At 39.7% G+C, this 20,166-nt stretch overlaps 2 protein-coding genes across 2 annotated transcripts; one reads left to right on the top strand and one right to left on the bottom strand.

Annotated features, from left to right (window-relative positions):
• Positions 1-42: 42 nt before the first annotated feature.
• On the bottom strand, positions 43-3,138 carry cox17 (cytochrome c oxidase copper chaperone COX17). Its single transcript, XM_078262512.1, has 4 exons — positions 3,049-3,138; positions 1,931-2,058; positions 1,737-1,842; positions 43-244 (listed from the first exon to the last, which is right to left on the bottom strand). Exons 2-3 carry the CDS (start codon positions 2,044-2,046, stop codon positions 1,758-1,760), a joined length of 201 nt encoding a protein of 66 aa, XP_078118638.1. The 5' UTR covers positions 2,047-2,058; positions 3,049-3,138; the 3' UTR covers positions 43-244; positions 1,737-1,757.
• Positions 3,139-6,638: 3,500 nt separating this feature from the next.
• On the top strand, positions 6,639-18,834 carry LOC144525812 (potassium/sodium hyperpolarization-activated cyclic nucleotide-gated channel 2-like). The gene is made up of 10 exons (XM_078262876.1): positions 6,639-6,883; positions 7,985-8,171; positions 9,577-9,681; positions 10,233-10,370; positions 11,771-11,932; positions 12,885-12,978; positions 13,102-13,229; positions 14,070-14,216; positions 14,310-14,547; positions 17,210-18,834. The coding sequence occupies exons 1-10, from the start codon at positions 6,699-6,701 to the stop codon at positions 17,380-17,382; spliced, it is 1,557 nt and encodes a 518-aa protein (XP_078119002.1). The 5' UTR covers positions 6,639-6,698; the 3' UTR covers positions 17,383-18,834.
• Positions 18,835-20,166: the final 1,332 nt, after the last annotated feature.

Raw genomic sequence — 20,166 nt, 5'->3', positions numbered from 1 at the left:
TGAATACATGAATTTGTAAGTGCATTTAATCTACAACACAAGTCTTATTGCATAGGACTTTTATTTAACATCAGACAACATTTTAGATTTCACACATTTCTCATAATCTGCAGACCTAAAAAAAAAAAAAACAATTTCACAGAAAGATCAACCTATCAGAGCCGAAGTGCATCATCACATATCCCTTACAGTTGAGGTATAAATAAGCAGGGGAACACCCAGGGTCGTCTTGCACAGCAACACACTGCAGGAGAATAAAAATAAAAGTATTAAATACGTACCAGTGTTTGCAAAATTGTAATGCCAAAAAAAAAAAAAAAAAAAAAAAAAAAAAGACCCAAAGATTAGCTGAAAGGCTGAGGCCTGGTTGTATATTCCGTAAACAGAAACATGTTAGTTGTGATTAATCTAGGTACTGCGACCTACTACATAACAGCGCATTCGTACTTCCTCCAGCCTAAAGATAGATCTGTATCCCGGGGGGAATTGCTGTGCAGCAATTGCGAAACAACGTTGGAAGAGTACAAATATACAAAAGATAAGTGCAAAATGTACTTTTTTTTTTTAAAAGATAACAGTAAAGCGTGATCGAAATATATACAATGCCAAAATCAGGTTACTAGTACAGATAAATGGAAACTGTCTTTTACAAGAGCAAGTGAACATTAGGCGATGCCAGACGTCTAATTGAGCTGCTGACACGTGAACCGAGCCACATGGCTACAGGCATGTTTCATGTGTAGTCATCTGAGCACAGAGGATACTTGCTCCACCATCCCTCACCACACACACCCCTCCCGTTACCCTTGTTACATGATGTTCTAGTCAGATACTGCACAAATAGCCAAGAGACACAAGTGACCCAGCGAGAGAAGAAAAAATAAATAAAAGAGTCTACCTGGAGAATACAAATGGCTTCATAATTGCAAATACCTAGGGTTAAATAAACGACATTGGGCATTTACATGGTTCACAAAGGGCGGATGCTCATTTACACACCACACTGACTCGATTCAAGTTGGCCTTAGGTTGTCAGATTACATTAGGCAGCAGTGCATCACGAGTACAGGCATGCAAACTGTGTTCAAGTTCCATTTCAAGTTTTAATTTTGTAGGTAAACAATGAAATAAGGACCAAATTAAAGTTTGAGGTCACTCCAAAGCAAAATACAGACTTTTGAAGGAACAAATGACCTTTAATTTACCAACACATGTATTTACAGTGTTGGTAAAATGGGCCATTTTTTTTTAGTGGGCATTTGGCCTTAACAGACTTCAACTGACCAGTTTTGTGCAAACTGAAGGTCTGATTAATGTTTTGAAGGCCAAGTGTTGCCTCTAGAAATCTCGTTAGTATCACAATATAATAAGGTGGTAATGTGAACTGTTACTTGCAGCATTTTCACTGCTGCAAATACTTCCATACCACTATTAGCCATACCGCTTTCCCCACCCTCCTCCTTAAATTACTATGTCACTCTGACATTCGTGGTGTGTAGACAGGATTAGACAAAGTTCCTACATGACCGTAATTTTAAAATGCATGTAATCCAGCTCCAACACACTTCAGTTCTGCATTACTCCGATTTTACTTATTTGAAAGGATGCACTCGTGTTCTAGTCTGGTAGTTCAGTTTGTACCCAATATAAATCAGTAACAGCTGAGGGATACAAATGACCTAGTACAAAGAAGAAAAAAAAAACAAGCTTATGGGGCACTTGATTTTGATACTTACCACACAGACAAAATGGAGCAGTTAAATCTTGAATCCAAGTGCCCTCATGCAATCTTTGTGCGCCTCAATCAGGACTGCACAGCTTTCTTCTCCTTTCTCAATGATGCTGGAGGGAAAAAAAACAAAAAAACATTGAGGCATTAAAATATTTTCAAATGCAACAAGGGTTTCTGTCCCTCTGGACAGGTACTTACCAAGCATCCCTGACTTTCTTTGTCTCTGGGCAAGCACAGCATGGTTTCAGTGGCTTCTTCTCAGGGGCCTCAATCACAGCAGTAGACTCCACGCTGGCGGCAGACACGGTCGACATCTTCTGAATAAACTAGATTTAAAAAATAAAAAAAAGAATGCTTTAAGTCACAGTAGACTTCGGATGAAGAGTGGCACTCTTGATTTTGTAACGTGTACGGCTACTTCTGGTTTTGCATCTCATTTTCCAGAAGACAAGCCTTTGTCCATTCACAGACGTTTGCAATTATCTCAGCTAATCAACCCACTTCTCAGCGACGTAGAGATACTAAAGGCCAACACCTGTGCTTTTCCTACTATGACAAGTCAAGTGTCTGAAGAAGCATATCATGACAAAATGTAGATGTAACAAAATAAAATGTGGTGTAAAGTTAACAATACCAATCAGGCATGCTAGTTCCTGCAGAGGAGGAAGAATTAGCTACAATTCCAAATCACCTTTTTAGAGTCAATTTCTTATTGGCATGTTTGCGTCTAAATGGAGTGGACTCTTTTATAGTCAGTTAAAACCATGTGTTAAGCAGGGAACATTTAGACTTGAAACATAAAAAATAAAATAAAAAAATAGTCGCCGTGTTCATTGCAAATCGTTGACCTTTTATAGCACAAAAGTTGTTAAACGTCACTCGTTACACAGTCGATACATTGGTGGTTAATGATATATGTTGAATCCCAGCTTCATTATATTATACCCAAACAGAGACAATGAAGGGGGCTGGACTGATGCAACGTTAGCTTAGATGACAGCATCAACTCATCAGCACATTCACCATGCAGCACACAACAGGAGTACTTCCATTTTTAAATACCCAAGTCTTCATGTGAAAGTAGGGGGGGCAAACCTAAACAGAACCACTATGTGCCAGCATGTGTTGTGCTTGACTAGCTTTAGCTAACAGTTTGGTTTGGAGACACTCACGCAAGCTAACAAAGTTAGCTAACGGTTAGTTCGTTAACGTTACCTGTGTCACGGCGGATAAATGACACGGAAACAGAAAACGTAGCGTACCACTTAAAACACCTGCTGACTAATGCAGCAGTTAATCTATGTCAAGTAACTTACTTGTACGAAGGCCGACTGGACACGATATCTGACAGCTTCACCTTCAGAAAGGAGGTAACTAACATAAACTCACGTGGTGTTCGCTTCTTATAAAAACTCGCGTGATTATAAGCGTCAACAGAGGCTTCTGGGAAATATAGTTTTTTGTAACAACGGCGGGAAGAGAATGACACTAGCAGCATTATGAGATCATAACTAACCTCTGCAAGACACCAACTAACACATTAGTTCAACAAATAGAGAGACCAGAGCATCTATGAATGGACAGTAAGTAAAATGTACATTGTGATGTTTCTTAGGACAAATGGTGTTCTTCTGTTGAGCTAAAAATGATCATTTTTGACCTTGAAAACAAAAACAAAAAAATCTTAACTAAAGGTCCATTTAACGTCAAGCGTGTTTTCCGGTTATTGCTCTGCCTAAAACTGCCTCAAGACAGTTAAAGTATGAATTTGTATTGCGCAGTGACATCATCATCATCATCATCATCTTCATCGGCCACGGCAGCTCATGATGAAAAAAATAAAATAAAGGCATCTCTCATGATGGAGCAGGCAGTGCCTCCTGAAGGAGGCAGGCACTGCTACGACTTTGGAGGTGGGTTGTAGGTTGTCATTTAACACTGTTTGTTGTACACTGTTATTTACCTGTTCAGTGTCATTATTTTTTGGTTTGTTAGTGTCTGTCTTAGTCAGTGGAGAAGTACTGTAAATGTGATGTTGTGTCAGTATTTCATAATTCACAAATTTAACAACAAAAACACAAAACTATTGACATTTCTAGCTGTGATTTATATTAAACTTTGAAAAGGTTTTTAAGCACAGTAATATTGTCCGCTTGTACAACTTTTCCACTGGATATTACACAGGTCAGTATGCTAGGATAATAAGATCACTGTGATAAAACTGCAACCTAATACAAATTGAATATGTATTGTTTTACATATTCATTTTTTGTCTATTAAATGACAAATTATCCCAATTCCCCACATCCCAATGTGATGTCTTTAACTTGCTTGTTTTGTCTAACAAACAGTCCAAAATCCAATTAAATTAAGTTTACAATGATGCAACAGAGAAAAGCAGCTTTTTTTTTGTTAACTGACAAATCAATGAATTGACTAATTGTTTCAGCACATCAGTGTTGTGTGTTTCCATTAAAAATAAAAACAAATAAAGTGTATACTTTGTATTGAAAAATAAAGATCTCTATGAGTTGAAAATCAACATCAGCCAGCACACATAATCACTGCTGTTTTTCTACACTATCACCAGATATTATATTCAGTGCTGTAAAATATAGTTGCTGGTGGGTATAATTTACACTTCAGTGGCTTGGGAGTTTTTTTTAATATGAAAACTTTTCATTTTCTCTCCTACAATACTGAATATATTTGTTTTTTACATGACTACTGGGTCTATAGTGCGTCAGCACAGCAAAGCAGTGCGTAAGCAGAAGCACTGTGTCACTACCTCTAGTTTGAGGGCCAGCTGTGTGCTAGATAAATTAGCAAGTAAGCATATTGCTCTGTACTGTGTGATAGATATGTACCTCCATTTGAAACACACTTTGCTGCAGTATTTGCTGTGCTTTTCCCGGGATGAAACTCCCTTTAATTCACTCTCAGTTTTAGCTGAAGTCTGTCTTTGTTTTTCCTTGAAATGTAGAAATCTGCCCCCTGAAGGAGGAGAGGTGTAAGGCCACAGTACAGGTCCCGATCGTCTGCCATCTCCTCTTCATGTGTGCACAAAGCAGCGTCTAGGAAAGAAGAAGTGTAAGCACTCTTTTTCTTTCTTTGATCTGTGTTAGCCATGCAGCAAATGAATATTCTCACATGTACTGTATATTAGGGCTGGGCAATATATCGATATTACATTGATATCGCGATAGAAGACTAGATATGGTCTTAGATTTTGGATATTGTGATATGACATAAGTGTTGTCTTTTCCTGGTTTTAAAGGCTGCATTCCAGTAAAGTGATGTACTTTTCTGAACTTACCAGACTGTTCTAGCTGTTCTATTATTTACCTTTTCCCCACTTAGACATTATATCCACATTACTGATGATTATTTATCTAAAATCTAAGTGTGAAGATATTTTGTTAAAGCACCACTTGTCAACCCTAGAATATCGCCGCAATATCGATATCGAGGTATTTGGTCAAGAATATCGTGATATCTGATTTTCTCCCTATCGCCCAGCCCTACTGTATCTTCTAAGGAACCATGTCTTTTGTTAGAATAGAGAGTTTGTCACATACCAACACACAAAACAATGAAAGGCAGTGCTCCAGAAAACAATAACCAAACTTGTACTGGATCGCATTGACGCATTGAATATATAGTTATATCACCACAAAACCTCTCAGGGAGGAGGTCAGGGTGAATGGTCTGGTGTACAAAGTGTCCGACCTAAAACAATAGTTTGCATTCTGTCTCCTACCTACAGTACTAGGGCTGCAGGATACGAGGAAAATATGCAATGTGCGATAACGTTGTTGAATATTGCGATAACGATATTACCTGCGATAAATAAACAGATATTAAAGTGTACTCAGTTCCGCATTTCTGCTGCTTTTAGTATTCTGCTAAAATACAACGTATTGCTTGTTGAATTTAAAACAAATAAAATAATTTCCAACATTCTTCTATTGAACAATCGAACTATCGAATTGAATATAAAAAGGCACCACTTAAAAAACCTTTTAATGTGCCGTTTTCTGCTGATATTTTCTTTCAACTAACACAAAGAAATCTCTGAGTGTCTATCGCGATATGTTGCAGCCTTTTTGCGATTTCCCTCACATTATTAGATACATCTCATGCACTAAGCTGCCAGTAATTTACCTTACCCACTGCCATGACCCCTCAGTTAATCCTACCATGCTGCTACATCCTGTAATATCATTTCTATTTTACATTTTATAAGCGTTGCTGCAATCCTACCAAAACCTTCCAAGAATATGTAAAAATACATTTAGTTAAATTAAATCCCAATCTTCTGCTTAGTAATCCTTGATATGCAATATTTGAGCTTCTGTATTGTTTTGTAAATGATGTGAAAGATGCAAATAAACAACACAGGAGCTGGCTCAGAGCTGCGGCCATATGTACAGCATCAGGTTACATAGTACAGTGTTTAATTACATCCCTGGTAGAGATGGCCCAAACCGAACTTGTCTCTGTACATGCTGCCAGATGTCTAGTTCACATGACAATAATTGTGATCCCCTCCACACGCACACACGCACACACGCGCGTCATTGTCTTCAGTATTAATGTGAGCTGGACCTCTTGACATGGCTTGATTCATGTGGGGATGAGACACAGATACTGAATAGTTGATGAGCTGGGAGAAAAAGAAAAGAAGTGGAGGGATGGGGAGGGGTGGGGGCAGAAATAGAGAGAGGCAGACAGAGAGGGAGGGAGGGAGAGAGGGAGTGAGCAGAAAGGCGGGTATCCAGTCGCTTCGCTCCACACAGCTTCAATAAGTCCTGAGGTTGGCAGCATTGATGGAAAATTACCTTGTGACCTAGAGGGGAGGTCAGGACTGGTATAATCAGAGTCCGCTTGTTCCGAGAAGCAGCAGCAGCAGCAAAGAAAGGATGGCCTGTGCGTTCAGCTGATCGGAGGGGACCAAAGACTGTGCATGGAGAAACTAAAAGGTCCCGCGGCGGGATCCACCACAGCCACCTGTGGATGGAGAGCCATGCTTCTTCCACAGCTGAACAGGCAGTCCCTGTACGTGTACGGCAGCGAGATGGCCGTGGAGCAGGAGTGCATCCGGCAGCTGCAGAGCGGAGTCTTTGTCATCCACCCGTTCAGCCTCATGAGGTATTTAATATACTTGATAGATTCAGGCCAGTCCTGTGCGCAGACACCACCTCCACTTTTAGTCCCACCGTTTCTTTAAAAGTTATGTAGTTTCTGGAGGAGATTCTTTGCTTCATTTGTCTCCAGGGATTTGTAAAGTATCATCTTATCGTATTTATATTTCTCCATATTAGAGCTGAAAAGCTAAGTGGATTAATTGAAAAAACAATTGATAGAAAAATAATCAGCAAATGGCGAAAAGTTTAGTTCCAGTTTCTTAATTTGATAGATTTGCTGTTTTTAGATTTTGGAGTGTTTAGGGAAAACAAGCATGTTGATGACATCACGTTGAATGTTGGGCATTATTCAATATTTTCTGACTTTTTATAGACTAAAGCATTAATCGAGAAAGTATTCATCAGATTAGTCAATAATGAAAATAATCATTAGTTGCAGCCCCACTTTATATCACTTGCATGTCACATTATTAATTAGCATTAAGCATTAGTCAAAAATGCAATAATTGAATATGAAAATAATTTGTGTTGCACTTTTGTACACGTGAAAACAAAAATCAAAAAATAGATGTAGTATAATTGGTATTAAATGTAGAGTAAGAATACATTAAATCAAAACAAGTAACCTAAAAGAGCAACTAATAATTGATCATCAGTAAAGGAGAGTGTTAGGAAAGATTATCATTCTTGAAATTCTAGTTTTGTGAAGTGATTTTTAAGATGATACCGGAGGATTAGAAGGACAAAACCAGGTGGATCAAGGACTTCTGTAAGGACCTGGTTTTGCATTATCCATGCAGTATTGTTATTATTAGTTTGTAAGGTGATCAGATGGAGTGAAAACAGAGAGGGAATGAAACAATTGGGGATCAGAGAGCAGAGTTATTTGAGCCTGGCAATCGAACCCTGGCTGAGGAGATGTGCAGTTACAGTATCAGAGTATTTAGTGTGCATAAATCAGCTTGCCTTACCGGCTGCAGCAGGACTGTCTAATGAGCCCTTCTGGCAAATGAACAGAGACTTTCTGCTACAATCCTACATGGAAAACAAGATCTAAGGCTCACTCAAACGTCACACTTTTTTTTTTTCTGATCTTTTCCTATAGGAGTTACTACATCATGTGTATGATGGCCATCACATTTCTGAATCTAATAGGGATTCCCATGGAGATTGCGTTTCTGGACGGACACAGTGGGCTGGCGTGGGAAGGATTTAACGTGTTTTCAGACACGCTGTTCCTGATAGATGTGGCCCTAAATTTCCGTATGGGCATCATAGCAGAGGACGGCGAGGTGAGAGTGGCTGTACTCTATTTTCAGGCACAATCTGGGAGACTATAATCCCTGCGCAGACTAGCACATACAATCCATCTCTGCCCCATCTGTAATCTACTCGATACACGAAAGGCTAGATTAACAACCCCCCCTCCCTGGGGCCGAAATTGGCACCTGCTGTTTGATTTTATAACAGGGATTATGATGTATTGGATAAATGAGACGTATAACATTTCCAATTAAGTGTTATGCAGACTATATCCTGTTTGTTTTCATCTGCTCATACTGTGTGACCTCTGTCTTGCCAATAACAAATGGCACATCTGTGGTGTTTACTCTGGACCGCACAAGCATTTGGTTTTGCCAGATTTATTCTCGGTGTATTTGCTTCAGCAACAGTTCAACGATGCTCTGAAGTTAAAGAGATAGTTCTGATTTTGCGGTTGTATGAGGTACTTATCCCTACTCAGTGTATTATCTACAGTAGATGGTGGCCGGTACGCCCCCCAGTTTAGAGAAGCAGGCAGGAGTACCGAAACGGAAGCTAAGCAATGTACTGCTGTGGATGGGGGCAGCAGCTAAATATATTTTAGTCACCTAAAAAGAATTCAAATCTGTTTAGGTGTACGCTATGTGTAGAATATGTTCACTTACTTTCAGACTACCTTTCTGAAGCTGTTATCTATATTCTCTTCAAAGCCACCACTCCTTTGACAAAAACAGTCATTTTACCTTGCAGAACACCGATCACCAACATCGATCGCTTAGTTTGTTTATGTTATTGTGTGACCTTGGTGAATCCGAACCAACGCTATAAAACTTCAAAGTCAGACAATAACACTAACTAACTAACTGATCGAGGCAGTGGTGTTGTGTGATGTAAAGTTACTGTTTTGGTAGCTTTGAAGGGAGCATAGGGAACCGCTTCAGTTCCCTGCAGTAAAGCGCTGTCTGACGGAAAGGTAAAGCAGTGAAAATATTCCCTAATATAGCATGCACTTAAACTCATATTGATTTTTCTAGGCGGGCCTTTTTTTAGGTGACTAAAATCAGTTTTGCTGCCGCCCCTGTTCACAATAGTATATTGATTAGCTTCGGTGCCAGTACTCCTGCCCGTTTCTCCAAACTGTGGGCGTACCGACTGCCATCTACGGTAGGAAATACACTGACCATAGATTAAGTACCTCATACCACCCCACTTAAAAAAAAAAAATCTAAACTATCCCTTTAATGTTAATCAATTCTCCCCCTTCTTAATGTTAAAACTGCTAATCTCATCTGACACCACTGTCTCCCCTAATTTTTGGACAAACTACCAAAATATTGGTTCGGTTCAAGTGTTAAATTATACATCTGATCGTGACACGCGCTGCGCAGCATCTTTATCCATTTGCTCAATCTTCTGCTCTGTTCTCTTTCACAGGAAGCTATTCTGGATATCAAGCGGATCCGAGTCAGTTACCTGAGGACATGGTTCATACCGGACGTTATAGCTGCTTTCCCAATCGGCTACATACTGCTGTTTGCGGTAATAATGAACAGACAGAAAACAGCCAACAGTGTGTGTGCTGCAGTGTTTGTCAGTTCACAAAATAACTATGCACTTAGTTTCATATGATTTGTTTGTGGTTTAAAATTAGAAACTTATGCAACACTCAGAGCAGTAAGAAGGTGTTTTACAGATAATAACTACAGTACTGAGGAAAAGGCAATAAAATAAAAATTATTTGAAAATCAATGATAATAGATTAGGTTAGGTTGAACTTTATTGTCGTTGCACAAAGTGCAAGTACTGAGACAACAAAATGCTTTTAGCATCTAACCAGAAGTGCAAAAGTCAGTGTGTGAGTAATGTACATACAGTATGTATTGGGATAATAATAATAATAATAATAAACAGTAAGGGGTAGTTAATATGTTAAGGTATTACCATATGAACAGTGTTAACAGTGTAACATGAATACTCTAAGATGTATTAAGTAATAATACAAATTATAAATTAGATTAAAGATAAAGAGAAAAGAGATTAAACAAGAAACATAGCACTGATAATTGGACGTCTTTATTTTATTCTCCCAGGACTTACAATACCAAAACAACGACAACCCCTCAAAGACCAACAAGATGATGAGAATACTGATGTTTGTGCGGATCCTCAGCTTGATCCGGCTGGCTCGAGTGTCCAGACTGGTCAGGTTCTTCAACGAAGTGGAGAAAGTAAGTTCAAACGCCGGACAAAGTCTTCAAAGCTCAGCTTTGAAATTCAATCAACCTTTCTGCTTACCTGCAGATACCTTACCAGACCTGGCATCCAATGACAAATCTGACTTTGAACATTTACAACGTCATTTGTAAAACAATAGCTGACTCGCTGCTCCACGACCAACAATGCATTGGCCCAATTCTTTTGAGTTTACCTTTTTTCTAATTGCACGTACCCAAACATTGGACTCAAAAATAAAGGAATAGGACACCTCAAACCGACTTTGATGATGGTAATCTCATAATGAAAGACAATATATCTTGGAATAAATCTTGATGTTGCATAATGTATGTTGTCTGGAGTAAGTGTGTAACTCCACGCCTTTAATCGACTACTAGCTGCTAAAATAAATGGTTTCTGGTGTATGTTTTCAGCGTAGTGGTGTAACTGGACCCTCTCGCTTCATTTTGCTCCAGGTCATTTTATCGTCTTCCAGGTTTTCTTTTGCCTTGAGCAGTCTGCCTCCATCCGAATCAAATGGTCCAGCCAGCGCAGTCACCTGATTTTTCTGTATAATTCCAAGGTTGTGATGTTGTTAGGAACATGCCACGTAACCTTCACTAGCATTATTTTAATTTTTTATACTTGTTAAGTTCCCAGTGGGGAAATTACAATCTGTTTGTTAGAAATCACTACACACAGGCCTGAAATACACACAAGGACCTATTCATGCACTAATGGAGAGATGTCAGAGTGAGTGCCCTGAGCGGTTGGGGGGGTACGGTGCCTTGCTCAAGAGCACCTTGGCAGTGCTGAACTGTTCTGAACCTTGGCAGAACTGGCATCTCTCCAGCTAACACTCTGTACTTTGGTCTGTAAGGGACTTGAACCAGCAACCCTCTAGTTCCCAGCCCAACTCCCTACGGACTGAGCTACTGCCACCCCAAAAAGTGTTGATGATGATGTTCCAAACTATGAAAATAAGACCTGGGTCATAATAAACCAGAATTATCTTTTAAAGTGTAAAACTTTGCAAGTTAGAGTCATAAAAAGGGACCTCAGGTCTGCACAATTAATATATATCTAAAGATATACTGTATCACCATGTCTTTTAACATTGTTGCATTGTTTTGGGTTTGTTTTTTTTATTCATAGTGGGCCTTGGATTTTAAGTAAATCATGAGTTAATGTAAGTTGTGAGAAAACACAGGAGATATTTTGATGTTGTTGATGCACCAGATTATATACAGTACAGGCTTAGGAGAGGACATGGCTGATCCTGGATCAGGCTTAAACCCAGTATGCTGCTGTAATATGACGCACATCTCAGCCAACAACCGGGACGTCCCGCAGTGTGTACGATTTGCTTACCAAACGCATTTTAATGTTTTCACGTGTCATCTCTTCTTGACAGGTGTCTAATGCCAACTTGGAGGTGGTCCGCCTCTTCTTCCGCGTCTTGTCTCTGTTCATGATGATTTTCCTGCTCTGTCACTGGAACGGCTGCATCCAGTATTTTGTCCCCATGCTGGAGGAGTTTCCCACCGACTGCTGGGTCCGGAAAGAAAACCTCATGGTGAAACTAAATTCACAAAACTAGAGTGTGAATGATGATGGTTGTTGACAATGGTGGAATATAACTAACTACATGTACTCAAGTGCTGTATTTAAGTACAAATATTATAAATATAAATATTGTACTTTTTTACTGCCGTACATTTGTCTGACAGCTTTAGTTACTGTTCATCCCCTTCCTGTCCAGTGAAAACCAAGTATCTATAAATTTGGTAATTTTGAATGCTTGTGATAAACTGAAGGATGAAATGTTCCTATATGTGTTGAGAAAATTCTCCCCCTTCTTAAGCTAAATAAAATCTTTAGAAAGCCTCTTGGATCAGCTGGAAAATGCATCGTCACAAAGCTGTAAATAGGGCTGTTTTTAGAGATACGTGGTTCTCACAGGACAGCGACGCTACAAACATGATGATCTTATAGAATATGATGCATTGCTGTAGATTAAACCACCCAACAGTATATAAAGGAGTTAAAATGAGCACAACCTTAAACATCTACAGTAGTAAAATGCAACATACTGGTACACGTTAATACAGCAGGGATATTAATCAGATAAACAGGGAACATTTCACTTCACAATGACTTTTACTTTTCAAATGTTGCTGATAATACTTACATACTTTTACTTAAGTAAGGTTTTGAACACAGGACTTTGACTTGTAGTGGAGTATTTTCACAGTGTGGTATTTGTACTTTGTAAAGGATCTGAATACTTCTTCCACCATTGGTTGTTGATGAGGAGTTGTGAATGATGTGTTGGGAATTAGTCATCAATTATTTTACTAAATAACTAATTTCTAAACTTGTTGTTGGGCATATTTGACAAAAGATATTTTTGTGGTGCTTTAAATATCTATACCAAATGCTGTAGTTTAAATCCATGTATTTGTTGTTGTTTTGAAGCTCCAGATCTAAATAAAGTCTAACTAATTATGAAATATATTTTCTTCCAGAATGCCACAGTGATCGTGAAGTACTCTTGGGGAGTTTTCCGAGCTCTCTCCCAGATGATCGCTCTCTCTTATGGCTCCATGGACGCACCAACAAGTGAGAATTATCGATTTTCTTTATCCGGCGTTAAAAAAAGCACAAGTATCACATTCTCCCTCATATATAAATACCCACCATTTCACAGTAAACATGCTGGAGTCTCGGTGTCTTGTTCTCCAGATTACGTTGAAATGTGGATCGTCATGGTCAGCATGGTGTCCGGCTGTCTGATGTACACCGTCCTCGTGGCAAACGCTACAACCATGATCGCCAACATCGACCCAGCAGCCAAGGAGTACAAGAGCAAGGTAAGAAAATACATCTCAGTAATAGACAAGTCACTGTACTCAGTGAAACAGAAATAAGTAATACGAATTATTTTATCATATTTTAGTTGCTTTTAAACTAATCTAGGAAGAGAAAAAGGTGCTTTGGTGATGGCCCATAAAGATATGCTGTAATGGAAAGGCCCTGTAACTCCTTTAGCTTGCCTGCAGCCACTAAGGTGTACATTTATTCAGTTGAGTGTCAGACATTTTATGCCTGTTTGGGATTGTTTTGGCCTATCTTCTACCACAGTAAATATCAAAATCTTAAAAATGAATGACTTGTTGGTGTTGGGGCGTAGCATTATAAGTCAATTATGTAGTTAGATTATTCTGTACATTTGGAAAACATCCAGTAGAAATAATACAAATAAACAAATGAAAAGACCTAGAGTAGATAAAAAACGACGCAAGACTATGCAATTATGATACATGATTAAATACGGGGCAGCGGTAGCTCAGTCCGTGGGGACTTGGCTTGGGAACCGGAGGGTTGCCGGTTCAAGTCCCCGTACAGACCAAGCGCGGATAGTGGACTGGTAGCTGGAGAGGTGCCAGTTCACTTTGTGGAGGTGCCCTGGAGCAAGACACCAATCCCCCAACTGCACTGGGTGCCTTTAATGGGCACTCCCCTCAGTCTGACATCTCTCTATTAATGCATGTATATATCAACAGAGTGTAAAAATGTAATTAATAAAGTATCTCAAATTCAAAAATTCCAAACAATGCAGCTTGAGTAGATCTTAGCACTGTTATGCTGTCTCATATATAAATGTGATGGGGAAGGAAAGCGGATCCTGAACACTGTGTGACTTCCTACAGATGAGCCGTTTGGAGCACTACATGGGCTTTATGAAGCTCCCACCAGAGCTGCAGCTTCGTATCACCAACTACTACCAGGCTCGCTACGGAGGGAAGTGGTTTCAGGAGAAGGACGTCATGCACACAGTGTCCTCAGCGCTCAAAGAGGTACAGCTGTGGTTCATCTGCTTGGAACTTAATGCTAAGTTTTTTGGGTTTTTTTATAATATATATTTCTTACCAACATATTTTATTTTCCAGCAAATCCTTATGGTGATGTGCAGCCGACTACTAAGAAAAGTGCCAATGTTTCAGACCAGAGACGAAAACTTTATCAATGCCGTCCTCCTCAAACTGGACTACGAGGTTTTCCTGGAGGGAGACGCCATCGTGCGACAGAACGTCCCAGGCGACCGCATGTTCTTCATCGACCACGGCCAGGTCGTCATGGAGACTGATTCCTACGAGAGGGAACTGTGTGACGGAGACTTTTTTGGAGGTGAGTTGGATTTACTCTGATTAGCGTGTATCACTGAGAAGTGATTTCCAGACAGCAATAGTCAGGGAACTTGAAGTGGGAGAGGAGAAAGAAGTGAAATATAACATACCAGAATGTGTTCTACAACTTTTCTCACAACGTCTTCAGCCCAGTTAGCTTGAAAGCAGATAGAAAAACACTGACAATCCAAGATGAAATCCAGTTTTTAACTCACAGAAGTGACTTAAAGGCATACTATGTAGCTTTTCCCTCTTCGGTCCCCCTACAGGTTGTCTCATTGGAACTACAGCTTGCGCGGCTGTAGTTCCAATGAGACAACCTGTAGGGGGACTGAAGAGGGAAATGTTACATAGTACGCCTTTAACTTTAAGGCCAGACACTATAGACAAAAACATTTTTTCATGAACTGGTCAATTTGGAGATTGTGGGCTGTTTTGCTTCCATAACATGTCTATAACAAATACATGTTAGGTGTTTATTTTACTTGAACTACACTACACTCAGTAGATTTTAAAGGCCATTTTCTCAAAATGATTTTTGTTCTCAGACTCTGAGCCAGAGAACTCCACTTCAGTAGCACTTGCATACACACAACTTTGCAGTTTCATTCCTGTCTATAGTCTGAAGGTTTTTACAGAGAGGGTTGTTCATATATCATTCATAGCCTGATTTATGTAAGTTTTTATTCCTAAAAACCTGGCGAAAATGTTTTATGGCTGTTGACAGTATTTCCTGATTTATAGCTTCTGAAACCTGGCTTTATCCAATATTCAGATTTCTGTTCTGGAAATGTATGCACATTAACACATATTTAATTAGACAATGCGTCGTTTGCATATTTAAACATAGGATTTCAGAAAACTTGTAATACAAAACAATTATTGTCTTAATGTAAGTAATCAACCGGGTAAATTTGATTGGGATTTCATTAGTTAACATTGTTACCCTTTTCACCTGTAGTGTCTTAAACTCAGAGTAACATCTGTATTACCTAAAGCAAAAGTACAATGAGTACACAACAATGCTGTTAAGTATTACATAATGAATGTAATGAATGAACGGAAACGGAGTGTTTAACAACACCGATGTGTTGTTAAACACATCTAGGCACATTATGCATTAAGGAACTTTTTATTAAGCATTATCACAATAATAATTTGTACTTTCAAATACCCAAGGTCCACCTTTTAGCTTTTTCTGCTTTCAATCCCATCTCATGGTCTTCCTCAGGAGATGGGGTTTGCTCAGTTTTTATTTTGTTCTTTTCACCATTATGTGTGTTTAGGGTTTTTAAATGATGAATCATACTGGAGTTTATTTACCTCTTTATTGAGCTATGGAAATATACTTTTAAAAGGTCAGTCAGTCCACTCAAATTACAAAAAAAACATCTCGTAGTTGTTTTTGTTCTTTGTCCAGATTTTGAAATATCCACCTCTTTTTTCTGCCTCCACCACAATACAGTGGAGGTGAACGGAATTTCATTTGTTGTGATTAAAGCATTGAAAAAACACTTCTTCTTTTCTTTTCTTTTTTAACTGAACATCTAATTCCAGTGTCTCTATAAATCTTGATGTCAGTTTTCATGACACTGACTATTTTCTGTAGAAAATGGTTCCAATTAAAGCTCAGTTAAAATCAGTAATCCATGTTGCAAAATCGTTTTTTGTTGAAACAACTGTATGTCAAGAGGGGTGTCGACAACGGTTATCTTTTGCTGGGCTGCTGGATTAGAGAGCATTATTTGCTGCCGTCTCTCTTAAGGAAATCATACTTAACTCCATTTAAAAAATCTGTCACTTTTCCGTCTCATTCAACTCTGGATAATCCTCAGAGCTCACTGTGAGCATTTTTCACTGAAACTGCTTTCGACAACAGAAACGGTCTTTATGAAAACGGCTGACAGCTTATTCTGTGGATTACCCTCAGTAACAGCCATAATGCTTCTAGGAAAAGATGTTGCTGTTGTCATTTTTTGGTGCTGAGACAGATATGTCAAACCTGGACAAACCCCCCCCAAACTATCGGCGTATTAGATAGCATTAGAGTTAGGTGCTTTAAAGTCACGCAGTTTGTTTGTGTAAGAGTGTTTTTTTTACAGGCGGGAACATGTCAATAAAAGTTTAAGCAACTGCCATATGGACATTTAGTATCTTAATTGGTGCAATTGAATTGTATTTTTGTTTCAATGAGAAATGGAAGTAACTGATCAATGGATTTATATATATATATATATATTTTTTTTTGGCAGATTTAGTGTGATTTTGAAGGTTTCCAAATGATTTTTCATTGCTCGGCATTCATTGCTTTTTCACATACACACAAAAACCGGACACATCTGCAGGTTTATTTGCATAGTCGAGCAATAAGCATTCTTTAAAAAAAAACAAAAAAAAACATCACTGTCAAACCAAAAGTGAATAAATCTATCTTTTCCAATTTGGGGGGGGGGATTTATTTAATTCTCAGGCTTTAAGTGGGAACTGGTCCTAATCTTTTTGGCAGCAAACCTCTGCAGCGTTTAGAGTTAAGCAGGCTTCCCGAAACAACTCAGCTAAGTCCGGTTATTTAATTTAGGATTAATTGTCAGACCTCATCTGCGTCATTAGGGTTCACTTGTTCATTAACCATGCTCTTGTGGTTTTCTCTGTGTCTACAACAGAGACATGTGTGCTGACCAAAGGCAAACATCTGGCCACAGTGAAGGCGCTGACCGACTGCCAGTGCTTCTCTCTCTCCTGGGACGACTTTCAGGAGGTGCTGGAGGGCTTCCCAGATGTCAAGAAGGACTTAGAAAAAGCGGTTCAGCTCAACTCTGATGGTGCACTTGTGTAAGACCAAAAACTAGACTTTATATATATATTTTTTTTTTTACTGTATGAAAAGGACAGGGGATATGGATATTTCCAGGACATTTTATGTGATTATGTGATGGACAGTACTGTACGACTGTTGCTGATTCCTCATGTGGACACCAGTTGGACACTTATTCACAGATGAGATGGACAGTTTTAGAGCATTTTATTCTGACAGGTAATTATACAGTCTCCTGATCCGTCAGTTATCAGCAATAATCAAAGACCTCAACAGAAAAAAACGGGTCAAACGTTAGATCTCTGCTGCCTTGTTGATGCTGCGATTTATCATTGATGTTTGGAAAGTCAATGCATACCTTAGTGAAAAAACAAGAAAGATCTGTCTTAAAGTGGAATTCTGGTTTCATACAACTTGGGCTTTACTTTCGTAGTTTTGACCATTATATCTATAAATAAAAACAAAAGACTGGGCAAGAAACACGTGCAAACGCCTCATGTTAGCTAAACTGCTTAAACATCCATCACAGTTCATAGCATAGTTTTCTTGTGTCATGATGGATTATTACCAGCGTTCCAGATGCAATCACCCTTTAGATTTACCTCTAAATAGTCATTCAGATAGGCTGGCAAAACTTGTAAACACCACCTGTGTGATTGTCTGACTTCTTGTGTTTCTTTCCCCGTTCAGACTTTGTTGCAACAAAAGTAACATGATGTTTTAGCAGGTATAATGTTTACCATGTTCACCAGCTCAGTTTGGCATTTTAGCATGCAAAATAACACTAAACGCAAAGTATAGCTGAGGCTGATGGGGACTTTAACCAAAGTCTTAGACGAAGCAAAAGTTTGACCTCATAATGGCGCTAGATAAAAAGTCAGCGGATCGCTAAAGTCGGTAGGATTCATCGTCTGGGGAACATGAATGTCTGTACAAAAGTTCATGCAATTTTTCTGATATTTGTTGAGACATTTCGGTCTGCACTAAAGTGGTAGACCAACTGTCCCAAGGATGGCTGACATAAGACCCAAGTTGCAATAAACTGGAATTTTGCTTTATATGAAAGTATACAAAAAACTCATGTATGTCATTTTTCTTTTTCTCTAAAATGACATTTATTTGGAAGTTATATTACACAAGACATGTCAATGCCACTGTGAAAGCAACACAAATAAAGCAGATGCTTTAATATGATTAAGAAACATCTGTGTGGAACAGCAGGTTGTTTCCTTTCCCTTTACTGTTTCATCCAAACACGCACACTGTGCCCGAGGCCAGCCGGTGTTTGTACTCGTAGAGGTAGTAGGAGGCTGGTGGGAAGTTGCACTTCATCTCCATCCTGCCTGGCACCACGTGGACGGACACACCAGATCCAAGCCCCTCCTGCAGCTTCCTCAGCATGCGTGAGGCCAGGTAGCGCCGCGCTCTGCCTGGGTCTTCCTCGATGGAAGCGTACACCTCAGGTGGTGGGTTGGGGATCTTCCACTCCAGGTCCACGATAAGCTGGTGGATGCGGCTCTTGTCCAGCGAAGTGGGCGTGTCATGATAGCACGCCATCACGTGGGGGATTGGTGCTTCAGACGCCACAGAAATGAAATTGTTGGGCTGCTGTTGTGGCAGCACACCTTCCTTTTCTTCTTTTTCTTCGTGTGTCTCCTCGTCCTTCTCATCCTTCTCGTCCTTCTCGTCCTTCTCGTCCTCCATGGTTCCCACGGCAGGGTGGAGCATCACCGCCCAGCGCAGCCAATCATAATTCTTCTCCAGGGTCTTCAGGATGCTCCCCGCTGCCTCTTCCGGGGGTGCGCGTTTCTGCACGGCCTCTTGGAGCTGCTGCCGTATATCCCCCTCCGCCTGCTGCAAAAAGTAGCCTAAGCAGCGGCCTCCTGTGTTCTTCATCTTCCTGTAGAGGGCACCCATCCGGTCAGACCAGGTCTTCATCAGCAGAGCCTGGTCTCTGCCTGTCAGAGAAGCCTGTGTAAAGAGACACAGGAGACCGGTGCCCAGGACAAAGTTGATCTGTTGAGAGTAATAGGAAAGGAGAAAGTGTGAGCCTTCAAATAGTGGTCAAAAATAGCTTAGAACATGTGTTTAACCCTGCAGGGAATATCAGATGTTTTTTTGTTTTTTTTTAAGATAATTTTTTTGGGGGCTTTTCCGCCTTTAATTTGACAGGACAGCTAGGTGAGAAAGGGGGAAGACATGCAGGAAATCGTCACAGGTCAGATTCGAACCCTGGATCTCTGCGTCAAGGCATAAACCTCTCAGTATACGTGCACCTGCTCTACCCAATGAAACAACCCGGCCACGATGTTGAGTAAAATTAAAGCTGGGCTTCACAACTTTTCTTTTAGCAAAAAGAAGTGATTTTGAATAAATGTTCTAAGTATCAGAAATCCCTTAATGGGACTTTTTGTCCAAGTAGTCCCAGAAGTTAGGAGCTCCCGTTAGCACATTGCTATTTGCATTTCAACAAAATCTGAAGAACCACAGCAAAAACACATTTGTTTCAAGCATCAATTTTGCATTTAACAAAATTTGAATTGACATTTCCTTTGTACAGTACAAAGTAGCGACGATCTGTTGAGTGCTGAGTTATTGTTCTGCTTTTGTATGTACGTAGCTTACCATGCTGAAACAAATAGCCAATAAAGTAACGTTTCATTTATCGTGTTCTTTCCACCTGTTGACACCAGAAGCAACCTGTGGGTGGTTGCAGGCCGTGGTCAGTGACATTCGACTGCGGCGTCAACTTTGATAGTTCCTAGTCCATCGGAAAATACTATCTTGGAGCTTTTAGGAGAGGCA

The sequence above is a fragment of the Sander vitreus genome, chromosome 11, assembly GCF_031162955.1.
Source record: "Sander vitreus isolate 19-12246 chromosome 11, sanVit1, whole genome shotgun sequence".
In the NCBI taxonomy this organism is placed as follows: Eukaryota; Metazoa; Chordata; class Actinopteri; order Perciformes; family Percidae; genus Sander; species Sander vitreus.
This window is presented reverse-complemented; position numbering and strand designations above follow the sequence as displayed.